Genomic DNA, 26,064 nt, shown 5'->3' on the forward strand with positions numbered 1-26,064 from the left:
GCCATGAGTTCATAAGGGGAAATCACAAATTTAGGGTGGCCTGTGTTCATCAAATCTTGCACCACACAGTGAGAACTGGAAAAAGCTCTTCAATAGTAATAGCAACAACACAACACAACTCTCCTCAAATCCTAACAGCTGACATTTACTGCATACACACTGTGTGTCAGCTACCATGCTAGGGTCTTTATGTATTCTCTCATCTGATCTTCACAGAATCCCGAGACCAGTCCCATCAGTATCCCTGCTTTATAACGGAGCATGTGAGCCATAGAGGGGCTAGGTGAATTTCTCAGGATTCCAGGAGAATAAGCTCTAGAACCAAAATTCACCTCTAGGTCTGTCTGACTTGAGCTCCTGTCTTTAAAACATCTTTGTCCCCTAAGGCAAACCTGAACCTGTGGGTCCATTATGGCTGATACTTGGTATGCTAAGAAGGTGTGATATTAATTGCTTTAATAATGCTATGTAAGGATTAAATTCTTCATTTAAACTAAAAAAATCCTTTATTTAAACTAATTATTTTAAATGTGGTGGAACCTCATGAAAAGGGTGATTTATTTTATGGACTTACACTACCTTTAATTTTATTTTAATTTGTACTTTATACTTTAACATGTACTGCTTAGGAAGTATATATGGATATTGATCAAGAAAAAAAACTCTATTAAGAGTGGAAAGATGGACTTTTGCTTGGACCAAAAGGAATATAAATAACCCACAAGTGTCCCAGAAGTAACAGCAATGGACATAGGTCAAACCCAGAACACTCACCCGGGAGAGCACATTGCCAAGACCTTGAGAGTTTTGAACAAATTGGTGGGAAATCTGAAATGTAAATACCATCACATCAGTGTAAGGTTTTTACCTGAATTATCTTTTCAGGGAAAATGTAGTAGTCCCTATAATTTTATGAATTCCGAGGCGGTTGCACCATAAAATGTTTAAGCAACTTACCATTTTATAGCCCAACCACAGGGAATCTGAGGCCCAGAGAAGTAAAGTAACTGACCCAAGATCACAAAGAAAGTACCTTTTGAGAAAGTACCTTTTAGCCTTGGGAACACTGTACATGTCGTCTACGTACAGTCCGTGTGTAAACAATCTACAGGCATTGATAATAAGTCTTGTGGTTTTTTTTTTTTATCATTTTCAGAGAGAACTGGACCCAGCACGCTTAAGTAGTTTACCTTCACAGGCGAATGTCTTCAAGTCTAAAGCTAGAGGTGGTTAATGCTTGGCCTGTGAAATAGGCGGTACTGTCACACTTACCACCTTGAACATAAGATTTACAACAACTTGTATGGTTAGGACGTATAGAAGCAGCAGATTTAAAAAGGATGCTCAATAACACTTTTGGTTGAACTGCTGGAGGGAATGATCTCATTATAAAAATGCAAAGAGAATTAATGAGTATTAATTAATGAGCACTAGTCCTTATGACTATAGATAATAAATCATTTGTAATTAGGAGAAATCCTTATGTGGCATGACACAGGGATCAATAACAGTGATGATGACAAGCAATTGTCATAGCAGTTATAACTGTTCTGGATGCTTTATGTGTATTTAAACCTTTTAATGCCCATAAGAACTTTGAGACTGTAGAAGTCTCATTATTCCCCTTTTCCAAATGAAGAAACTCTGGCACATAGAAGTGCCAAGCTGAAACGGCCAAGCTCTCAGGTGATATATGGTGGATGGGAGTCTTGGCATTAGTTAAGAACAATCTGGAACAGTGGTCAGATAGTATGGAAAAAACTGAAGTTAGAGGAACTGGAAATCCAACAACTCCCTAATTGATGACAACAGTCATTTTTTAACTCCCTCCTTCATTGTCCTACTAGAACAATGAAGGACCAGGAATCAAAGCTAAGACATCCCATCATGAAATACTTATAAAAGGTTAAACAATGGTGCCACTGTCACCATCTGGAAACTCTGCTTACCTCCTTGGTGGAGAGTGTGACACTGAAAGCCCCAGCCGTGAAATGAGCAAAGGAGGCTGATCTGAAGAAATACTCAGAGATTCCGATGTAGAGCATGGAGTCCCTAAGTGCTGGGAGCACAAAAGGAACTGGTGAGAAGGGGGGATCAGTGAGGTTTTCCAGGGGGTAGAATGCGCCCTGTAGGAAAGAAGAGAGAAAGGTCGGTTGTCAGGTGAGAACGCAAATGCAAAATGAAGAAGGTGGGCCCTCTCATACACTCTGGCTCCTTGACCAGTAACTTTGATGATTTGAGCATATCCTTGTGTCTGGCCACCCTGCAAGGTAACTCATCCAGAAGCAACTAGCTGGTACCTTTCTCAGATAAAGGATGGATGGCTAGTTCCTGAGGTACCATTAGAGTGTCAAACTCTTGACCTTCAAAGTATATGACAGCTGAATACTGGAGAGTCACAGAAACACTCAGAAGAGCCCAGGACTCAACGGCTTAAAGACTTTCAAGGCGTTCCTAGTGCTGCTCTCATTAGCTATTGGTCTTGACAATATTGAGCTGATTTCAAAGAATCTGGATGAGCAAAATATAAGTCAATATGCCTTTTACTTTTTTTTTTGCTGTATCAGGATTTGAACTCAGGGCCTACCCCTTGAGCCACTTCACCAGCCTTTTTTTGTGCTGAGGTGTTTCGAGATAGGGTCTCTCAAACTATTTGCTCAGTCTGGCTTTGAACTGTGATCCTCCTGATCTCTGCCTCTTAAATAGTTAGGATTACAGGCCTGAGCCACTGGCGCCCAGCTCAATATGCCTTTTAAAAGGCATGTCCTTTATGAGGTGATTAGGTCATATTAATCTTGAGGTTAAACTGAGCAGAAGCACAATGTCTGTTTTTCCAGGGTTAGTGAACACCATTTCCATGTCATGTCAGGTGTCATGACCCTGCAGAAGTCAGCAGCCCTCAATTAAATACACTAACTGGAGAGTGAGGTATGGAGGTACTAAAATGTGCAATCTACTGATATGTTACATTCGAATAAATGCAGGCCACTGTACTTGCAGGCTCGAACCGGCCTCAAATCTATTCCCCGAGGGAAAACCGTCCCAGTACTTCTCATGAAGAAGGCAGATGTGCAACGCAAACAATCCTTTGCCCGTGAAGAAATGGAGGAAGATTCTTTTGAAAAGGCAAGAACTTGAGGGAGTTTCTTGAAAGAAAAGTAAATTGTTTGAAGAGCTTGTATAAATATTTGCTTTGGCACATAATCGTGGCTGTTGACGGTCAGATGAGGCTTCTAAGAGTGAAAAAGTTACCTTCAAATTCAGGTCAAGACAGTGCTCAGTAATTTCTGGAGAACTGATTAGGGAACAATCCAGGAGAGTATAGTTGTCAATCTTGGTTAAAACTAAATGATCAACAAAGAAAAAATTATATTCATTAGCACAATGTCCAGAAAATAATTTTAATTCTATGTATATAATACCATGCTCCCCCAACTCATAAGTAATAGGTGGATACTTTTGAAAACTCAGGAAAAGCAGCTGAGTCAAAAGATAAAAGCAAAAATCATGTTACCCTGAGAAATTTTGGTACACACCTTTTTAGGCATGTACTTGGAGGTATGTCCATGTGTGTGAACACACAATGCATATGTAATTCTTTTTAAAAAGGAAATTAGCACAAGGGCACTTACCAGTATTAAACCAAAACAATGTTTAAGGTTCATATTCAATGTTATAGATTTCTATGTAGTTAAAACATGTTTTTAAATGGGTATGCATTACTATTGTAACTGTAAATACTTAAAAAAAGACATACTATGTGATAGAGAATGAGATTCACCAAGTTAGAGAGACCAAGGAAATTCTGATGTGCAATGATATTAATTCAATGAATTTTTTTGTATTAGCATTTTCAGAATAAATGAGAAGGGACCAGATGACAATGGTAGGTAGAGATCTGGGAAAGAAAGACTTCAGTGTCTGAGACCTGTGAGGCACAGTGAGGCAGCACTCGGGTTTCTGACTTGGCTTTGGAAGAGCTGCTTTCCCAGCCACCATCCCATGTTCTGCAGTTTGAAGACTAGTGTCACCTCTTCTCTTCTTGCATATTGTATTTGGTTTATTTCATAGATGAAGGTGAGAAACAAGAAGAGATGAGGTGACTGCCAAGGTAGGGGCACAATACTATCCTATGTCACTATAGTTCTTAAAATGGGCTCAAGCTCCCCATCTGAATGGACCTGTCCCCATTCTGTGTGGGAAGCAGGACAGGAATCTTTTTACTGGTGAGGTGAGTGAGGTCAAGGTATATCCAGAATCTGCACATATCTTCTCATCTTTGTCACTCCGCCACAGGCCAGCTGCTATCACTGCACATGTGGGTCACCGTGATTGCCTCTTAAGGGGTCTCTCTGCTTCCACCCTGTCCCCTCTCTTTCCTGTCTACTACTAGCTCAGAAGCCAGAGTGATTGCCCTTATGCAAGCATTGCTCAGAACTCTCTAGAGACCTCCCATCTCAGACTAAGAGGCCCACTTTGCAGGGCCCTTAGAGCCCAGAAAATCCAACCAGCCCCTTCCCCATTTCTGACCTCATCTCTTTACTCCTCAGTCCCCCACACTTCCTCTGCTCCTAGTACAACCTCCTTCTAGTTCCTCCAACAGTCTTGGTATACTCCTGTTTCAGGAGCTTTGAGCATGTGGTTTCCTCTGTCTGGACTGTCTTTCATGAATGCTATGGCTTGAAGGTCCCTCCAAAACTCATGCTGAAATTTGACTGCTAATGTAATGATATTGGAAGGTGGGGGCCTCTATGAGGTGATTAGCTCATGGGGTACTGCCCTCTGTCTCATGTGCACTTACCTGCCCTTCCCCCATGTTATGACTCAGCTCAGGGGTCCTCACTAGATGCAGCTTCTCACTTTTGGACTTCCCAGTCTCTAGAACTGTGAGATGAATAAACGTCTATTGCTTATAATCAACCCGGTCTGTGACACTCTGCTATAGCAGCAGGAAAAAGACTGGGGCCACTTAGATCTGGGAGCGGCTCAGTCGCTACTCCCTTCAGGTTCTACCTGTAATGTTACCTGCTCAGCTGTGCCTTTCCTGGTGACACTATCTAAAATGGAAGTCCCTCCCTACCTCTTCCCCTACTTTATTTTTCTTCTTATGCTTATCATGTCCATATCATAGATTTTACTTGTTTGTCTGGCTTGCTTTCTGATTCCTCCCACTGGTCCCATGAGGGCGGGAGTTCTGTCTCCTAGACTCTTAGAACCAAGATCAGCACCCAGCCAATTTCAGGTTCTCAGGACACCATCTGTGAACCAATGGATGGAATACAAAGAAAGAGAGGTATAAAGTATGAAGCAGTCATAGAGAAGGTGTCACTTTGTGGTGTGTGGGCTGTCAGATAAGATTTCTTAGAAGACACCATGGCTGAGCTGAGTCTTTAGGATAAAGAGGACAAGGGAAAGGTTGAGGGATAGAGTGGAAGGAATTGTAACCTGTGGGGATTAACAGAGTACTGGTATAGAAATAGGCACTCAATAAATATGTATTAATGGAATAAATGCATGAAGGGAAGGACGCTCTTCAGGCTGTGGACAGCTTGAGGGAAGTCAAGGAGTGGGGAGTCAGTAGAAGCCATTTGACCACTGAAGCAGAGAAAGGTGCAAGATGAAGCAGAGAGAGTAAGTAGAGTCAGAGTACAGCTGGTCTTATAGTGCAGATGAGGGTGTGTGGACTTGATGCTGCAGGCAGCACTGAAGGGGTCAGGGCAGGGGAATAACTTGGTCAAGGTTATAAGATGTATTGATTTAGAGCCAAAGCTGGTATTAGAGCTGGTGAGGTTTTAACTCCCTGGCCTGGCTCTGGTTCTCTGGAGCTAGCCCCCCGGTGGTTATGAAGTTGGTTAGTAGCCATCAAGCACTTGCCCTTTGCCCGGGGCATGTCCTCCCACGTGAAGTCCTGGGACTTTAATTTACAAGGCAGAAGGAAGGCAGAGTGAGGAGTGGGGACTCTAATGCCCTGAAAAGCAAACCAAGGGTGGGACAGCAGGGTTTGATGGTGGGAAGAGAATCACCCAGAAGACACAGTTTTACGACTCACCCTCCAGTGCAGTGAGGTTGATATTGAGTGCTTCCACCTCATTTGAGATAATAGGACACAGCTGTCCACAAAATGAATAATAAAAAAAGCATGTTACTACATTGAAACCAAGCCTTCTCGTTAGGAGACATTATCCCTTTGGTCATGATGACTTTCCCTTAAATTAGTTGATGATCACAGTGCTAGAGCCTTGTATATATGGGCAACATGTCATTGAATGTCGGATAAGCTTCATATGGGACCACACCCACTTGGCCCCATAACAGAGCAAGCCCTTGACTTTTCTCTCTGTGGCATGTTAGAACATGTGTGCCTTGTTGCTGTCACACCTGAGGAACCTGTTACTAGACCAAATGTGTCTTTCCTGATTGCTGAGGGTGCCACCTGCCTCCCATTGCCTCTATCCACAGCTCCATACCCTGCCTGGGGTCGTTAGAACTGGACCTCTTACTTTCCCCTATGCTAGTTGGAGAGCCCAGGAGATCTGAGATCTACTTGGGAATCAAATTGTTTCCCCCTTTTTGAATTGGATGAAGGCATACCTTTAGGAAGGGGATGAGTACCAACACTGATGGAAGGGGATGAGTACCAACACTGATGTGCCTGCTGTGTGCTCCTTGATGTGCTCAGTGTCATGATTATAGCAGAGGCCAGCAGACCGGCACTTTGGCAAGTTACTTGTACTCTCTGACCCATTTCCTCTTCTGCAAATTGGGGGCGAACATTCTATCTACCTCATCAAGCTGTGAGTAGAAATTGAAGTAATGTATATAACATCACCCAGCCCATAGTCAGCATTCAGTGTTAGCTGTTGCTCCCTTAACTCCATTTCATCCCCACTGAGCCTTGAGAGGTAGGCACTACTGTCTTCTATTTATATATAGGAAAAACCAAAGCTTAGAGAGGTTAAATGAGTTGCTAGGGGTTACACACCTAGGATTTGAAGTCTGCTCTTGCATAACTAGACAGAGTGGTCTGAACATTCATTTCTGTTTTCCAGTGGCCCAGGGAGCATCTATTAACTCTAAGCCATGTATGAACTCTAGGAAAACTCAATGGTTGGCTGCTGTGACATAATTCATTCTTCATTGACCTCCTGTCTGAGGTCAAAAGACCATACTCCATTTGTTAACAGAGGAATGATCAAGTGTGAAGGTGACAGCACGATTTCCCAGTCACTCTTCAAGGTGCACACTCACTGGAAATCAGCAGCTGTCAGAGAGGGATGGAGAAAGCCTATGAAGCTTGAATCCCCTGACCAGCTCTGCAGTCTCCTTGGGCAAGCGGCTTCATGTTTTAGAGTGCCGATTTCTTCACTGACTTTTTCTAAGCACCTACTGTTTACCAAGCACAGATGTGAGCACTGGGGAGATGAGAGAGCCAGACCCCATCCTTGCCCTTCTTTTCCTCTTCTCTCCGTGCCTATCCTTGTCTCCCCAAAATATGAAGAAAGGGTTAGGGAAGGTATGGTCAGGAATGAAAAGAGAGTTCAAGGCCAACTCCATCTTTCCCTTCTTCAAATGCTGACTTCTAGAATAAACATACAGATGGCCTTGGAAGGTATCTCAGCACACTCTTCTTAATTTATTCTTAATGCAGTTCTTGGAAATGTGTTGGCTTGTCCTCCATTCTTTATTTATCCAATCCTCACCCATGCTTCAAGGCCCAGATTAAGTTCTGCATCCTCTAGAATATATCTCCCAGGACACTTCCAGTCTCTATTGCTTTAAAGTTTCCATTTCTCTGAATCCCTGCAGTTCAATATAATCATCATGTAATGTATTACATTCAAGATCTTATTCAGTTATTGTTTCACAAGCCTGAGTTTGGGTTTTCTACATAGACAAGGTTGTTTCTCCTGTTCCCAACACACTCCAGTCCAGTGCTGGGCATACAATAGGTACATAAGAAATCAATTCTTGTTGGTTGCTTGCTGCTCTTATGGTGAGAACCTTGAGCGGCGGTGGTGGGGAGGAATGTAGTTTTATGCATCTCTGTATCCTCAGCACCTGCCACAATGTTGGCATGTAGTACGCACTTGAGACATTGTTATTAAGTAGAAAAAGAATACTGTGCATGAAAGCATTGGATGGTGCCTAGCATACAGTAGGTGCTTAATCAAATTTTGCTGATTAGGAATACATGATGGTAGACCTGCTGCTGATACTGTTTTATTAGGCTGTCTAACCTCTTATGACTTACCATTTCATTTATGTTCCTTAAAATGGGTTTCTCCATGGGCTCAGCAAAGGAGTTATATAGGACACTAAGAAAAACAAAAGAAAAAAAAAAAGAGCTTACTTAAAGACCACAATCTGCCAGTGTTAAACTTCTGGGTGCAGATCAAGAATTTAGTCCCAGGCCAGGAGCAGTGGCTCGTGCCTATAATTCTAGCTGTTTGGGAGGCAGAGATCAGCAGGCTCTTGGTTCAAGGCCAGCCTCGACAAAAAATCAGTAAGAACCCCCCCCCCCGTCTCAATCAATGACTGGGCACGGTGATGCACACCTGCCATCCTAGCTACCTGGGGAAGCAAAAATAGGTGGATCAGAGTCCAGGCTAGCTTGGACATAAAAAGAGACCCTATCTGAAAAATAACCAATGCAAAAAGGGATGGGTAGTGGCTCAAGGGCTTGCTACCACCTGCCTTGCAAGCACAAGGCCCTGAGTTCAACCCCCAGTACTGCCAAAAAAAAAAAAAAGAATCCAGCCCCAGACTAGCCAGCACCACTATGGTGCTCTCACTCACCTGAGTCCTCCAGAAAATGAGACGTGGGCATGGCTCACTTGGGCATGGCAGTCTTGGAGCTTAAGGGCTGGGTGACCAAAGTCATTTCGGGTCAGGAGAATGATGCCAGTAAAGTAAACTCCAGAGAGAACCAGATCAGCTTCTCCTACATCTTGGCTGTGCAGAGAAAAAGGATAAGGTTACTCAGGTCAAGTCAAGCATGAGAATGGATCTTGTTGATGTCACCAACCAGAGACTCTAAGCTCCTGGAGAGTAAGGCTCCTGTCATGCTCGCCTCTGGATTCATGGCACCTACAAGAGGTAGGAGCAGAGTAGATACTGAAGGAATATTTACTGAACAAATGAATAGTGGATATAATAATGCACAGGTTTGGGATGTTGTATTTATTTTTCTTGAGTGCTCTGGTTCTGGTAGTGGTTGAGCATGTGTTGAGCACCATTGATATACAGTGTTTGGAGAGAGGGCAAAGTTGACAACACCTTATTTTGTAGGAGCATAGATGGGGAAGGGGTACTTAGAGTCTGTAAACGCCTTTAGGTAGTGGGTTGCATGTTATTCATCTCCATGTCCCCAGGGCTTAACAGGTGGCATGACACAGAATAAGTACTCAAAACATGGTTGACAAGTCATCAAAGAAATGACTAAATACATGAATTTATGTTGATTGTGAGAAACATGTCCTTTCTCTATAATTTACAAGACTGGAATTCTTTTGATTGGAAACATGGTATACAGTAGGTACTCACTAAATGGTTGTAGAATGACCCAGTGAATGAATGCATGTGTTATCTTGATTGGGGCAACAATCAAGGCATAGCTAACCATTACACTTAAGACAGTGACTTGCACAAAGCAAGTGGTTTGTAGGCATATCTTGATTTTGACCCCTTCCTTCTATTTAAGGGAGAGTGGGCTCAAGCTGACTGCCATCTTCCAACCTCCATGTGAGGTAGGAAGCTCCATCTCCCATCAGTTGTTCCTGTTGATGGGAAGTGCATTTGACAGCTGGCTCAATCAAGTTCATTCAGTGATGTGTTGGTGGACCTGAAATGTTGAGCACATGACTGTTTCTCCCACAGTCAGGGACCTCTAATTCTAGGAAGTCTTAAGTGACATTTGACCAGTTGCTCTACTGTTAACAGAGAGATGCAGGGATATCCTGATTTGAATCTCACCTGGAAACATGCTCTTGAAAATGATTATTAATACTGAAAGAAAGAAGTCTGACAATGAAAACAGTGGTGATTTTTTTGTTTTTTTTTTGGTGGTACTGGGGCTTGAACTCAGGGCCTTCACCTTGAGCCACTCCACCAACCCTTTTTGTGATAGGTATTTTCGAGATAGGGTCTCGTGAACTATTTGCCCAGGCTGGCTTTGAACTATGGTCCTCCTGATCTCTGCCTCTGGAGTAGCTAGGATTACAGGTGTGAGCCACTAGCACCTGGCTCTGACAATGAAAACAGTGATTAACTTATACACTGTTCCATTTTTTGCTCCATTTCACCCCAGAGTAGCAAGAAACATTCAGTAGAATACTCACAAAAGTGGAGATCCGATTTCCCAGTGGGTGCTGATGTTGACAGTGCCATGGTTGGTCAAGGCTTTGATTCCCTCGCCAGCCACAAAGGCTAATGAAGTATTCGGAAATGACAAATCATTGACTTTTATGCTGTAAAACAAGAAACAAGAGCATTAGGGCAACTCTTCTGCATATGTCTAAGTGAAGCAAAATTGGAAACCCAATGGTAGAACTCTCTGCAGGGCAATCCTGAATTCCTGCAGAGGATGGATACTCCCATCTGCAGTGTGGTCTCTGCACTGCCTCCTGATTCTCCTTAAACTCAGCAGGAAGCCCCTGCAGTCTAGTTGAAGGGAGAAATGAGCAAGGTCAGAATTAAATTCTCAAGTGGTAAGCACTTGCCTAGTAAACATGAGGCCTTGAGTTCAAACCCCAGAATCACCAAAAAAAAAAAAAAAGTATTAAATTTAAAAATAATCAAGTACCCTACTTCTTTAGTTTCTTCAAAGACAAGCCAGGTGCAATGTTGCCATCATTAATTTTTTTCCTTTAGCAATTCCAGTATTTCTCAGAGAGTGATACTGATATTTTGGATGGAGCAGTTACTTTTGTAGGAGACTGTGGTATTCATCGCAGGACATTTGGTACATGTACAAATAGTGTCCTTTCCCACCAGTCATTGAGATGACCAAAATGTGCCTTTATCCTCCTGTTTCAGGGTGTTCCTATGTGGCTTGACACAGAATAAGCACTCAATACATTGTTGATGAGTCACCAGAGACATGAATAAATACATGAGTCTATGTTGTTTACGAGGGGAACATGTCCTTTCTCTACAATTTATAAGACTGGAATTGTTTTGATGGGGAAAAATGGTTTTACAAGACAGGAATTCTTTTGATGGGGAAAATGATACACAGCAGACAGTACGGAAGGTGCCAGCACCTCTTTTAGCTGAGAAGCTGATTTGAGAGAGTTGGCTACCTCTAGGATCCCCTGGGCTGTTGAACAGATAACTGTAGGTACTTGTGAGGCAGTGGGTTGCTTGTAATCTGTGTAGGCAGATGGTCACATGCATGATGACAAATTATTATGAACATCTATTGAGCAACTGCTATTGGCAGATGTGGTAAGCACTTTATGTGTAATAGCTTGTTTTAATCCTCACCATGGTCCTAGGAGGAACTTGTCATTTTTGCAATCTCCAGTTCGGAGATGAGACGATAAGAAAGTATCTGAAATCATATGTCAGTAGTGGAACTAGATCTAGACCCCTCCACAATCTGACTTCAGACTGGTCTTAACCACTAGGCTGTACCGCTTCATGCATTGTGCAAAGAGCACTCGACTTACAGCCAAGTTTTGTCCTAGCTGTATAACCTTGAGCAAAGCACTTAACCTCTTTTGGTCAATCGCTCAAAAGAAAGGCTATTCACAGGTAGGGTGGGAAGACAAAATGAGTTTATCTGTGTATAATTCCATGGGAGAAGGGCATTGTTATAAACTGAGATAGGGAAACAATTTAAAACAAAAATTTGATAGCTGATAAATGATTATTTGTATTTTCCTTTCTATGTACCTTTTTCCTTCTTATTTTCTATCATACGTCCTGAGTCCCATTGTGGGAAGAGAATGGCAGACATTCATGTAACATACCTTGGAAATATGCTCATTTTAATACATATAGGCTTCATCAACTCTTTATAACTGCTGCAGACTATTCTAATCAGGCTGTACCAATAAAAATTATTCTTTTGGGCTGGAAGAATGACTCAAGTGGTAGAATGCCTGCCCAGCAAGCGTGAGGCCCTGAGTACAAACCCCACTACCACCAAAAAAAAAATAGAAAAATCATTTCTCTTGTTGATAAACATTAAGGTCGTTTCCACTATTTCTGCATTATAAATAATGTCACAGCTCATATCCTCATGCCTACTACTTGTGAACAGGTATTTACCACCCCCCATACCTGTGAACCAGTCTATTTCCATTGCCCTCGAAGCTCTCTAGCTTCTGTAACTACTATTCTATGAGATCAACTTCTTTTTTTGGCAGGGGTTGAAACTGTGTGTGAATTCAGTGCCTCACACTTGCTAGACAGGGTCTCTACTACTTGAGCCACTCCACCAGCCCTTTTTGTGTTGGGTATTTTTGAGGTAGGGTCTTGCAAACTATTTGCCTGGGCTGGCTTTGAACTTCCATGCTCCTGATCTCTCTGTCTTCTGAGTAGCTAGGATTATAACCGTGAGTCTCTGGCACCTGGGCAGATCCACATACAGGTGAGAACATGTGGTATTTTTGTCTTTCTGTGCCTGACTTTTTTCACTTAACATAGTGGCCCTTAGCTCCATCTATGTTGCTGCAAATGACAGAATTTCATTCTTCTTTATGGTGAATAAAGAATAATCATTGTACAGCTACACCATATTTTCTTTATCCACTCACCCATCAATGGACACCTACGTTGATTCCATATCTTGGGTATTGTAAATGGTGCTGCAGTAACTGTGTGACAGCAGATGTCACCTCAACATACTGATTTAATTTCCCTTGGACATATACTCAGTGGTGGGATGGCTGGATCATATGGCAGTTCTAGTTCGAATTTTTTTTGAGGAAACTCCATGCTGTTTTTCATAATGGCTATACTAATTTACATTTGACCAACAGTGTATGAGAATTCCACTTACTCCACCTTCACTCTATTTGCTGTTTTTTTGTGGCAACTATTCCAACTGAGGTGAGATGATGCCACACTGATTTGATTTACGTTATCCTGATGATTAGCAATATTGGATTTTTTTCAAGTATTTGTTGGTCTCTTGTATATCTTCTTTTGAGAACTGTCTCAAGAAGTCATTTGCCCATTTAAAGATTGGATTATCTGTGCTTTGTGGTTGAGTTGTTTGAGTTCCTTATGCATTCTGGATATTAATTTTTTGTCAGATGAACGGTCTACAAATATTTTCACCCATTCAATAGACTGACTCTTTGCTCTGTTGATTGTTTCCTTTGCTGTACAGAAGCTTTTTAGTTTGATCTAATTCCATTTGCTAATTTTTGCTTGTCACCTGTGCTGTTGGGTTACATCCAAGATGATTTGCCCTGGCCGATGTCCCAAAGCATTTGTCCTCTATTTTCTTTTAGTAGTTTCAGTTTTACATCTTCTGTTTAAGCCTTTGATCTGTTTTATGTAGGATACCTATAGTTGATAACAATTCACAGGTATTCAAAATAGTAGAGAGGAGTTTGAATGTTTCTAAGACAAAGAAGTGACAAATGCCTGAGGAGACAGATATGCCAGTTAAGGATCTAATCATTACACATTGTATACATTATTGAAATGTCATGCTGTTCTCCATAAATGTGTATAATTACTGGTGTTAATTAAATTAAAACATACAAAATATTTTCTTGTAACATCAAGATGTAGTAGTATAAGAATTAATGAGCAATCTGACTTTCTTTTATCCCAAAATAAGTCTTCAAAATCTGGTATGTGTTTATTGTATACTCATGATATACCTCAATTCAGACTTTGGATTTTATCAGAAACACTTGATCTGTATTTAGATTTGATAAAAATTTCAGTTGCAAAAAGTAAATACACATACTCAAATTATTCCAAACACACTTAAAAGTTTTTCAGTGTTTCACTTAAAAGTTGATTCAGTTGAATCAAGTGTTGACATTTTAAAATTAAAATTAATTAAATGAAATAAATAAAAATGCACTGTTTAGTTCCACAAGTCACATTTCAAGTGCTTAGAGCCATATGTGATTAGTGTTGAAGGTTGGATAGGACAGATATAAAATTATTATATTAATTAATAAATCCAACATTGATATAGTGTTGGCACTCCAGCCAACATTGTACAAGAATATCTGTTTTTCATCTTTGCCAGTCCTTCTATAATGCTCCGTGTATCTTCCTGCAGTATCATTGTAATTAATTAATTAGTTTTACAAATATAATTAATGTCCATCTCTCCCGTTGGACATTAAGGGAAAGAGATATATCTATATTGTTCACTACACTGTCCTCTATGCCAAAATCAAAACCTGATATGCAGTAGGTGCTCAATAAGTACTTGAGTAGCTAACTTTGTACAGACTAGGTATTCATTAGGATCTTTATCGATATCATCATTTCTCCTTCTCCCACAAAGAAACCTGTTGATTTTATAAAAGGTTATCATTTATGGCAGGGGAATTATTACTCCGAAGGGTTAAAGTCACAGGGCATTTGTATTGGATTGAAAAGGTGTTGGGGAAAATTTGGGTCAGTCACACAGTACTCCTTATAAAGCTTGACTTTCCCATCTACTTTAAGGTTGAGCTCAAGATTGCTGCCTTTCTGGCTTTTGTTGGCAACCATGGTGGAGATTGCCAGTTGCTGTCTGAACATTCATTTCCCCTTCTTCCCTAAAGATCCCTGATTTTGACTGGGGGTGTGACTTAAGTGGGAGAGGGCCTGCTTAGCAAGTACAAGGCCCCGAGTTCAAACTTCAGTACTGCCAAAACTTTGTGATGACAAAATTATCTTGTTGAAAACCAATTTTCCTTGCTAGCAAGTGTAGCTATATGACTAAGTCCTGTCCATTGTTGTACAGACAGAATATTATTAGGGTACAGCTTCAGACAAAAAATGCAAACAAAAAGACTGACTCAGCTTATAAGAGCCCTTTACCCTTGCCTCTTCCTGATTCAGTTGCATGAAATATGGATTTGATGGATGGAACTGCAATAGCCATATTGGGCTATGAGGCAAACTTGAGAATAGATGTCAGAGCTAAGGATAGTGGAGCAGAAAAAGAAGGTGTATTTTGATTAAAATAATGAGATTTCCACAGGATTCCTCCATTGTTTCTTTTGCACTTCTTATATGCAAAACAAAAATGTTCTTTTCTTTTACTTACTTTGAAAAATTGTAGTTCACATAATCAATTTTTAGAAATTCTAGTGACTCAGAACCTTTTATATCTGGGATGTTCTTTTCCTTTACCATTTGCTCAATCATCTTCATTCCAACTTGAACACCTGTGAAGAAAACAAGAATGTGTTTATTGATAATAATAAAGATGATAATGAGGTAATATAATTAATCCTGACAATGCAACTTATTGAGTAAGACCTGCTCTTAGACAAGAAAACCGCATCCCTACAAAGCAGGTATTATTTGTTTCTGCTTTCTGCATGGAAACACTGGTCTTCCAAGAGGTTAAGGAACTTGGCCAAGATCACAGAGAAATTCTTATTATGCAGCCAGGGCTAAGGAGTTTGATCCCAGGACAATGTGATGGGAAAAGTGCACACTACTCCTTAGAGGATGCTGCTGTCATTGTCACAGACATTTTACAGGTGAAGAAACTCAGCACAGGGAGGTCAATTCTGGTCCAAACTGTAAGCTAAGATTGAGGTATGTGCGTGTGGAAGGGACTATTAGTAAAATCTGAACAACTTGGCTTCAGAATCTGTGTGCTATGGTTGCAACAAAAAGTTGCTCTGCATTCTTCTTTCTTTCCAGATTCTTTAAACTCAAGTATTTTTTCTAAAAATTTGCCTGAGGTCCATGGGCTATAGGGAATTTTGAACCATCTGAAAATTTAGTCAAAAACTGTGTGAATTGTGTGTGCCTATATGTCTCATTCTTAGAGGAAAGGATTCACATTTTCACCAGATTGACAAAGGGTCTCAAGACATAAAAATGATTGGTAATCATTACTTTTGTTTCCTCCCAGAATAACTCATTAACTTCTTTGTGTGGAAGCACCCAGAACATATTTGCCTGAGCTCATGGGGGTGGAGGGAGAGCACTCTTCCACATTAAAAAGCTTAAAAAATAGAAGTTTCCATAGTTAAGTCTTTTAATTTTAACTTCAAGGAGAAAATTTTGCCTTTATCCCTTACTTTTCAGTTTAAGTTCATTCCCAGTTATTTTATCCTCGTCGAAGATGAAGAACAGATGTTAGCATCTAAAATGACTACTATTGAAATATGGGGGCAGAAAAGAAATGAAGAAAAGAATGGAAGGAACTCTCAGAAAGTCCATGTTTGACTCCCAACATTGTTACTAGCTTGTGTGAATTAGCAAGCTGTGTCACCTCTCTGTCCCTTACTTTGCTCCTGAGACATGAGTGCAATAGTAACTGTGGAGAGGTCTGCTCACACATGTAAAATAACAATAGCTGATATTTTCTGGGTATTTTCTATCACCAGGTCCAGCTCTCATATACATGAGGGCATATATATTAATGTGTTCATTTCCCACAACAACCCCATGGGTGACTACTATTATTGTTATCTTTAATAAATGTCTTGCAGGTACAATTACTGATCGACACACCAAATCTTTTCTCTGGAAAAATGTGGGAGCATAAATAGTTGATGGGGTAAAAATAATAATAGTTAATTTGTTTCGAGTGCCTGTATGTACTAGTAGCATCCACACACTAGACTTGTTCTCTGCTTCCATCCTCAAAGCAACTCAACAACACAGGTATCATTATCCCAATTACATATAGGAGGCAGCTGAGACTTGGTGCGGGTCACTAACTTACCCATTAGCCACAGTCAGTGAATGTCATTAACCAGGTGGTGGAAGAATAAGAAAGCAGTGGGTCTGAGCAAAGGTTTTAAGATTAAGAAGAACAGACCTGTTATGGTTTGGGTCTGAAATATTCCCCAAAAGTTCATATGCTGAGGACTTGGTCCCCAAAGCAGCAGCGTTCAGAGGCGGGGTCTTTGTAAGTGATGGGATCATGAGGGCTCTGAGGTCATCAATGGACTAACCCATTGATGAATTCCTAGCTCAATGGGCTATTGGGAGGTGATGGAAACTTTAGGAGGTGGGGCCCAGATGGAGGAAGTAGGTCCTTCCTTTTACTTCCCAATTGCCATGAGGTGAGCAGCTTTGCTTCACCATGAGTTTCCTGTCTTGATGTTCTGCCTCACCCCAGTCCCAGAAACAATGGAGCCAAGTGACCGTGGACAGAAACTTCTGAAATCTGAGCCAAAACACATCTTTCCTTCTTTAAATTATTCTCCTCTGGTGTTCCGTCACAGTGAGGAAAAGCTGACTAAAACTAGACTTGGGTCCATATCTTGCCTGAGCCCCTTCTGGTGTGTAACTTGGGAAACCTCAGTCTCCACCTCTGTAATATGACAGCAGCTTTGTCATTAGGTTGTTGTTAGAATTAAATCAGCACGAGGCCCTAAAGAATATTCACAGAGCCTGGCATGGTGGAGGCTCAAGAAACAACTCTGACTTCAAAGCCTGTTCTGCAGCCCCGCCCCAAACCACATCCCAGGCTGTGTTTACACGGCTCATCTCACTTGCCCCTCATGTCACTCTAGAGGTAGGAGACACCACTTTCCTCACCGCTTTCCAGATGAGAAAACCCTCTTGGCCAAGGTCACGCATTGAGAAAAGGGGAAGAACAGGACTTGAGATCTTTGGTCCAGAGGGTAGAAAATCTGCACTTTAATACCATCACAAGATATCGATTCCTGATATATCTTCCTATACATATAAGCACATAAGTCAGACCCATGCATACACATTTATGGACATACACATTCCCTGTATGTATTTATATACATGCCACTGTTAACAGAACGGTGCAAGGTGGATCAATTTTAGATTCCTGTGCCCCATGAAGTATTGGGGAAAAAATAAGGAGTTGTCCCCAAACCAATTTTTCCTTCTCTCCCCATCCATCCCTTCCTCTTTTTCTTTCTTTCCTCATTTATTTGTTTTTTTTTCTGGTATAGTAAGAAAGGCATTTTCTTGGTTAAATTTAGGTATTTCTTGGTTGGACTAGTAGTGCTTTGGTTGATTGCTTTAATTAAATAGAATTGGTCAATCTGTCAATCTATATTCAGCTAGTCTTAGGAAAAATTTTATGGAAAGAAATAAAATCTATATGCTTTGATTTTGAAGTCTGCTCCTCCATCCCCCATTCAATTTAGCCCAAGGAAATCACATTCTAACACTTTTCTCTACCTAGTTTTATAAAACACTAATACAGTGTTTTTTTTTTTTTTTCAGTTCTGGGGATTGGATCCATGCCCTCACAGATGCTAGGAAAGTACTCCATCACTTGAGCCATGTCCCCAGCCCTTTTGTTTGTGAAACATGATCTTGCTACTACTTTTTCCAGAGCTGGCCTTGATCTTGAGATCTTCCTGCCTCTGCCTCCCAAGTAACTGGGATTATACATGTGTACCACCATACCTGGTTTGTAGTGGTTCTTAATCTTCCAGTGTCTCAGGACTTCTTTGCATATCTAGCAACTGTGATGGAACTTCTCTCAAGAAAAATGCCAATCACCATCCACATTAAATTTTGCACATGATTTTAGAGGATTCCAAATTCATTTTGAAACCGAGCACTTTCTGAGGCCCCAAGGAGTTGCTTTTACTCTCAAATTCCTTTCCTCTATCCTCAAATGCTCATTGTGTTCGTGTGCATGTGCGTGTGTGTGTGTGTGTGTGTGTGTGTGAGAGAGAGAGAGAGAGAGAGAGAGAGAGAGAGATAGAGAGAGGGAGAGGGATGGGGAGGAAAGAGAGGGAGAATCTGTGGTTGTGTTTGGGTATGCCTCTCACCAGAGTGACTTTTTTTAGGCAACATTTTCTTCCCAGCCATCTTAACAGCTCTGTATAAGGGAGCACTTGTCACAGTTATGAGATAGTCTAAGTTGTGAGCTGCTGCTGATTTGGGTCATAGACCACCCAGGTTCTACTGCTTGGCTTCTGAAAGCATCCAACTCACCATAGTCCAGTGCCTGCTGGGTAATTCTTGCCTTGATTCCGGGGTAAATGGTCCGAGAGGATGAGATGTGGAGATTCCACAGGAGGAAGCATCCCCAGAAGACTTGGACCTTCTTTGTTTGCATCTGCAATTAATTGACATTTATGGTTTCTTTATTTCTCTTGTCTTCCTTATTGGTCAATTCCATCAAACATTTTAGGCTTTGTCAGTTTAATTGCTCATTTCCAGAACTCCATTTATCCAACCACTCCACTGACCCACTATACATCCATTCAGTGATCATTTCCTGAACACACCAGAATGTTACAGGTGCTGAAGATGTAGAAATGACCTACACGTAGCCTACATGAAACCTCTGTTTCCCACAGACTAGGAGGCAAGTCAGGCGTGCATGTGAACACACACACACACACACACACACACACAATCATAACACAATGCAATACAATATGATAGCGTAATAGTAAATAACAATCGAGATAGACCTTGGGAAGGACACTGAGTGCAGTGGGGTGGGGATTCTTGACACTGTAGAATAAATAAGTCAGTCATTTAGCCAGATGGCCTTAGTGGCTAAAAGACAATCTCCCATCTGCTTAAAAACCCTTTTTCCACAGGGTTGGGTGTAAGCTTAGTTTGGCAATTGAGACCTTACTTTGTTGGCACCACATTTCTTAGTAACTGTCTCTGCTTCTCCAGGTGGTGGTGTTCTGAGCTGGCCACTGTCAGTTACTTGCTTGCTTGGACAGTTCTCTCATGTTTGTTTTATTTTTTTGTTTTGTTTTGTTAAACCCTCCCGATATAAACACACCTGCATGCACCCACTCTGGGTCACATACCAACATTCTATGTGGTTAGAGCAGCCTCCGGGGCTAGCTTCAAAGTCCTCTGTAAGGACATCGTTCACCAAGTCATTCACACGGGGCGCCTTAGGCTCTCCAATGTGCTTCCAACACACCTATTTGCACAGAGCGTTTGTTCATTGGAGCATTTGACACGTGATGCTGTCTGCTTGCAGGCAGGTCTCATGACCTCCCACCAACCCCCTTCAAGTCAATGTCACCTCACATGGATGTTTGTGACAGTCTCCTTACTGGTCTCCCTTTGTCCTTTCTGGCCATTTTCCATACCACAGTAGTGTGAGCTTTTAAAAGAAACATTAGATCCTGCTACACTGCTCTGCCCTCTCTGGTAAAGCCCTACAGAGTTTCCCTGTCTCACACAGTGCAAGAGCCAAAGCCTTCCATTGGCAGCAAAACCCTCCCCACTCTGCACCTTTGCTTCCCCAGTGACCTCCAGTGTGGTAGACCACACTCACCTGGAGAATCTTGCTCCAGCCTTGCCCATGGACTTGGTCTTTCTTCAACACTCTAAGAAGCCTGTCTCTCCTTTTTACTTGTTCCCTCTGCTTGGTCCAGTCTTTCTCAGAGAAGCATATGGCCAGGTCTTTCACTTTCTTCAGCAATATCCTCAAGTGTCACTTCAGAAAACCCTTCCTAACCACTGTATACAGAACAAAGGCCCTTCCCCATGACCCTGATAGTTCCTGTGCCCCACCTCTGGAGTTATTTTTCTCCAAAGCACTTATCATTTAGTACCATATATAGTTACTAATTTGTTTATTGTTCATTTTCCCCTACTATAATTTTTAGGCTTCACAAGGAAGGATTTCAATCTTCCAGCATTTTGAACAGTGACTGTCAATGAATGAGTAAATACCGAATGGGTGAATACTGAATGATTGGATGACTGAATTATCACCTCCTTCATGAGGCTGTGAATTGGGTCATGTGTGCCCTATGCATTTCTACTGAACTCAGGGCAGTCCTTGGCCTATGGATGTATTGTCCTGTACTGCAATTGTCTTTTTACTGAGGGTCTCTTCATCATAGGGGGTATGTTTTGCTTCTCTAACTCCAGAGTCTAGTACAATGCCTGACTCATGGTAAACACATGAAAATTTCTTACTTATTTTATTTTTCTGGTGGCACTGGGTCTGTCAGAAATTCAGGGTCTCATGCTTGCCAGGTAGGTGCTCTAACCCCTTGAGCCACTCACCAGCCCAAAAAATCTTACTTAAATAAACATCCTCTCCAAGGAGAGGGACCACATGTATTCACTGTTATATCATCCATGCTTGGGATATATAAGTAATCATTATATGCCTGTTGAATCAATGCCATCTCTCAAATTAATGCCATCCCATTTTCTTGTTGGATGAATCACAGGTGCCAATAACAACAGTGATATAGATTTCTCATAATGAAAGCCAAGTGAGTAATACCTTCATCGACCTTTTTCCTGGTGTTGGAAGTTTACAGTCTGGGTGAGCTATCACTGCAGTAGTCTCACATGACAAAGACCCACCAGTGACAAATTCCACTAAGTTAACTCACAAAGAAGCAAATCAAGGAAGACGACCTTGTGGAGGAAGTCAAGGACAAGGAAGTTTGAGAGTGTTTGGACAGAGGGAGGGGTGTGGCTAGGTGGTCAGGTATGGATGGGTTAGAAGAGAGACTAGGATTTAGGAACATCCTATGTGAAGGAAAAGAGATCATTTTGAGAAGGTGAGGGGTGGGAAACCTGGCTAAAGTAGGTGATGAGTTTTATTAGGGGGGGTTGTGGGCTTAAAGGTGAGGCCATGGAGGTGGGAATGGAATGATATAGACAAATGAATGTTCTAGAGAATTTTCTTGGAAAGGACAGACAATGGCTAGGGAACAAAGTGTCAGGCAAACTTTCTTGGGGCTTTGGGTAAAATGGGAAAAGGTACCCTTCTGGAAAGATGACAGCCTGTTGGCAGAAAATGGGGTCAGTGAAAACATTTCAGGAAAACATCACACCAGTATATTGGTTTGGTGCATTGAAGGCTACCCCATTTATTCCTTGAGCTAGCATTTTGTTCAATGCTAGCTCAAGGACCCAACTTATATTCTGGGCCTGTGATCAGATTAGTGAATGCTCATGTGGGTATTTTACTGGTGGGCCACGAGGGTTAGAATTTTGGTCTTGGCCTGTCTGTACGTAAGTCTGTCTATAGGTCTAAGAAGGCTCGCTTAGTCAACTTTCTTGCATCTCTCACCTGGCCTCCCAGGATCTTCCTCCGTGTATCTACCATCCAGCCAAATTGAGCTCCTGGTCCCTAAATACATGCTGTGTAACTATGCTGTTCCCTTCTTTCCAGACAGCAGAAACCTGGTATATTCTGATAGGTCAACTTAAAGCATAATATCCTTTCTTGAGCCATTTCTGACTTCCCTGAGCTAATCTCATTTCCTTGAACCCTTGATCAAAATTTATATTTATCTGTGTGTATGTTATTTTTTTTGCATATTGTTTGCATCCCCTACCAGAATGCAAGTAAATGAGGGCAGAGACTTTGTTTAGTTTGAAGACTCTTGATTGGGGACACAGTGTTGACTGATAAGCGTTGGTGGAGTGAATTAATGAATTAATAAGGTACAAAGATGATTAACACACCATTTCCACACTAGTAAACCGTAGGTACCCGTAAGAACAGCTGTTGGCTGCAGTCCTGTAGCAGGGCCCAGGAAGTTGGGAGCTGGACCATGGCAGGGGTGGGGGGTGGGGAAGTCTTAGAGAAGTGGTCAGAGTGGTTGGGGCACTGGGTCAGGGGATAAGAGGGCATAGAGTTGTGGCTCTTTACTATCAGATGCTGAGGCATTTCAGTGTTTTACACTGGTATGGCCTTGTGCATCTAGTGTGATGTTTCAGCCCTGCAGAATTGTTTTGGGGTCAACAGAGTAATCTACAGAAGGGGCCTGGGTAGCAGTGCTGGAGGCAGGGGTGAGGAGAAGGGCCGAGAATGGTCAGGGTACAGACAACACTAAGGGAAACACAGAGGAATGGGAGTGAGAGTCAGTGGGAAGGGACTCCGTATGAGACAGGGTCTCTGGGCAAGCAATGAGTGATCTGAGTGTTGGAGAAAATGTGAGGAGTGTGGACGAAGGCCTCCATGTCTTGAGAGACAGGGTGATATTACAATATCCTTTGCTGAGAGTGGAAGCAGGTTCAGTCACTTCCTGCTGTGCTAGGCCTTCCATGATTGTTTAGTTGTCCTGGGGAGTGGTCAAGGGGCCCAGATGGATGAGACTATGGGAGCAGGGGTAGTGTTCTTGGGCTCAGATGAGTGGTTATTTAACTTCCACACTGTAACACGTGGTGAGGTCACACCGATATGTGGTCACTAGAGGCAGAATTGTAAGTGTAAGTGCCATGCCAAGGTAAGCATCAGAGGGATTTTTTCTAAGAGTATAACATTTCCATAGCAGTGGAAAGCAATGGTAATAAAGTTTGACCAATAAATCTGTACCCACTAGACAATATGAAAATTAAGGAAGAGGAATGAATAAATATTTACTGACTGATTTATAAGATTCCGGTTAACTAAGAAAAATCAAGCCATCATTCATATATATCTGTACATATATATGTGAAATACATACATGAGATACTTGTGAAATATATACATACATACATACATATATATGTAACAAATACATACACATATGTATTTCCATATCCTCAGTAGAAAAGCACAATAAACTGATCCAGAGATATTAGTCACTAATGGAATAACACAGAAAATAATAAATTTGTGTGTTTTTTTTACCATTTACACAACTTGCAACATAGATATTATTCTCTCACCCCCATTTTAGACACATGGACATGGAGACTTATAAAGTCTGACTGACTCATCCAAGATCCCACAGACACCTGAAGTCAAATCTTGTTCTTCTGGCTTCTAATTCTAAGTTTATGAGTTGTTTTCTTTGAATGGCTTGATAAATGCTAGGTTTTTCACTTTCATCAGGGACTTTTAAGTAGGAGTTTCTTGATGCCATCTTCAATATGCAACAATTTAATAAATATCTGGAAGTTTTCAAGCATCCTTTGTATTTTGGAGGGCATAAATGGAGTTTTAAATCCCCTTTAAGCGGTAAAAATCTGTTCTCCCTTCTTGGGCAAAGGAAGTTTCTGAAGTGGTATATGTTGATGGAGATCCAGGAACCTGAAATTGTAGATAGGAAAACAAGGTTTTCCTCTAGACATTTTATGAGTGAATGAAATTACTGGGATAGAAAGGGATGGACTGTAGCTAACTTTCAGTTGAATTGTTTGGTTAGGATGATCATTTATGGGCAGGGAAGGATAGGAACCTTGTCAAGCAAGGTGATGACTCTTAAAAGGTTAAGTAATTTGGCTGACAAGTAAGGGCAGGGTGAGTTGCCTATTAAAAGAAAGGATCTGAGATGACTTAAAGCCTCCTTCAAGTTACCTATTTTCTTGCTTCTGTGGAATTGCTTCTTTCCAAGATTCAATCAGTAGTTATTATATTTCCTTGCCAACATAGAGACAGAATAACACTCCTAAATCAAATGGTCCCTGACTGGTCCATCCCAAACACTAAGAGTAAGAAAACACCAGTACAATTTAGAAAATTCCCGAGACTCACAGCTTAGCTACAACTACTGCCCATTGGCAAGTTCTTTGGAAACACTGATTTAGGGAGTGATGAGTGAGTCAAACGCAGCCTTCAAAACAGAGGCACATGTTGAAAAATTGAGTTCAACAGGTTTAAAGACGTCTACAACTATAAAGATATTACAACATATTGGTTAAGACAAAATGACTACATATAGAAATATGAATCAACAGGTGTGGAAGATTGACAGAATTGGGAAACATTTCAAGAGATTCAGCTCTTCTATCTGATCTTATAGCAAGATCTCCAGTGACAAAAGACCTTGAAAATTCCTGCCAAGGCTTTCATTCCAAACACCAAGTTCAACCCTGACAAGTTCAACAATTAAGGCAAGTTGTTGGTAGTTTTGCTCTGGCAGGATCTAGGTCATTGATGTGGTTTCATACCAGGCTCCGAAGCACAGAGATCATGCTAGCTCTTTAGTCCTAACCATACTGACTGAGACACAAGACAGAATTTTCTGCCACTTGCTGGGTTCCTCTCTAAATCTTTTCTATTTATAAGTTAACTATCTCAGGTATTGTATTGTAGTGATGGAAAGGCCAAAATAAGTCCAGACTAGTGATCAACTCTCTTAACATGGCTTTATGGTGCAAAATTAAATATGCAATCCCAACTGACCTTTCTTCTTAGGGCTGTTCAGTTCACGAAATCTCTTCCCTAGGAAGCACTAGGCAAGCATAAATGACAGAGGTAAATAATACACAGGAAACGCTCAAGCAGAAAGTAGTAACTCAGAATATGTGACAATGTCCTGCCAGATCCAGGATACCTCCAGTGAGAGATCCCTGTTGTGAACTCATGTGCTAGAAACCTGAAGATTGTTCGTGATTCTTACCTCAAGTACAGGAACTGTCCAAAGTTGAGGAGCACCTTTGAGTCCCTCTGGCTTTGAAGCTGATGTATTCTCCACTTGCGCCTTTAACCGAACTGCCAAAACGCCAAGATAATTAAGTATGAGTCATTTCAGTGGTGAATTTTTTTTAGATGACTCTTTCAAAATGTGATACATAATTGCTTCACTACAATTACCCAATAGCATGAATGAATACTACAGTCTCTACCCAGATGAAAAGACAGTACCACCTATGCAATAATTACTTCCTTACGACACGTGTGCACATGCGCGTGCACACACACACACACACACACACACCACACTTGTGAAACTGTTTCAACTGCTTTATCAAAATGAGTAAATCAAGGCTTTCAGTGTGTTGAAAAGGGTGTTAAATTTCATTGAATTGGCTGGTGATGTAGCTCAGTGGTAGAGCACTTGCCTAGTATGTGTAAGGCTCTGGGTTTGATCCCCAGAACTACAAAAAATGTTGACTTGTAAGAAGAGGAATTGTCTTACCATTTCCTCAGGTCAGGGTGCTTGTGGCATATGACTTTACTACTGCATGGAGTACCTTTTGGACTTTTGGTGGACATCAGATTCAGTGTGAATGCATGTGGCTTGACAA

General features: G+C 41.4%; 1 protein-coding gene across 2 annotated transcripts in view; it reads right to left on the reverse strand.

Annotated features, from left to right (window-relative positions):
* Bpifc (BPI fold containing family C) overlaps positions 1-25,570 on the reverse strand; it is a 42,349-nt gene extending 16,779 nt beyond the window's left edge. The window contains exons 1-10 of one of the 2 annotated variants that reach the window (XM_020183378.2): positions 25,437-25,570; positions 19,090-19,213; positions 15,236-15,356; positions 10,338-10,466; positions 8,797-8,952; positions 8,252-8,315; positions 6,050-6,110; positions 3,253-3,344; positions 1,950-2,126; positions 775-828 (exon numbers count right to left, since the gene is read on the reverse strand). In XM_020183378.2, coding sequence (XP_020038967.2) covers positions 775-828; positions 1,950-2,126; positions 3,253-3,344; positions 6,050-6,110; positions 8,252-8,315; positions 8,797-8,952; positions 10,338-10,466; positions 15,236-15,356; positions 19,090-19,213 — 978 coding nt within the window. In that variant the 5' untranslated portion in view covers positions 25,437-25,570. The remainder of the gene's footprint in view (positions 1-774; positions 829-1,949; positions 2,127-3,252; positions 3,345-6,049; positions 6,111-8,251; positions 8,316-8,796; positions 8,953-10,337; positions 10,467-15,235; positions 15,357-19,089; positions 19,214-25,436) is intronic. The other variant, XM_074084312.1, reaches the window with a different exon arrangement.
* Positions 25,571-26,064: the final 494 nt, after the last annotated feature.

This window comes from Castor canadensis, chromosome 8 (assembly GCF_047511655.1).
Source record: "Castor canadensis chromosome 8, mCasCan1.hap1v2, whole genome shotgun sequence".
Classification (NCBI taxonomy): domain Eukaryota; kingdom Metazoa; phylum Chordata; class Mammalia; order Rodentia; family Castoridae; genus Castor; species Castor canadensis.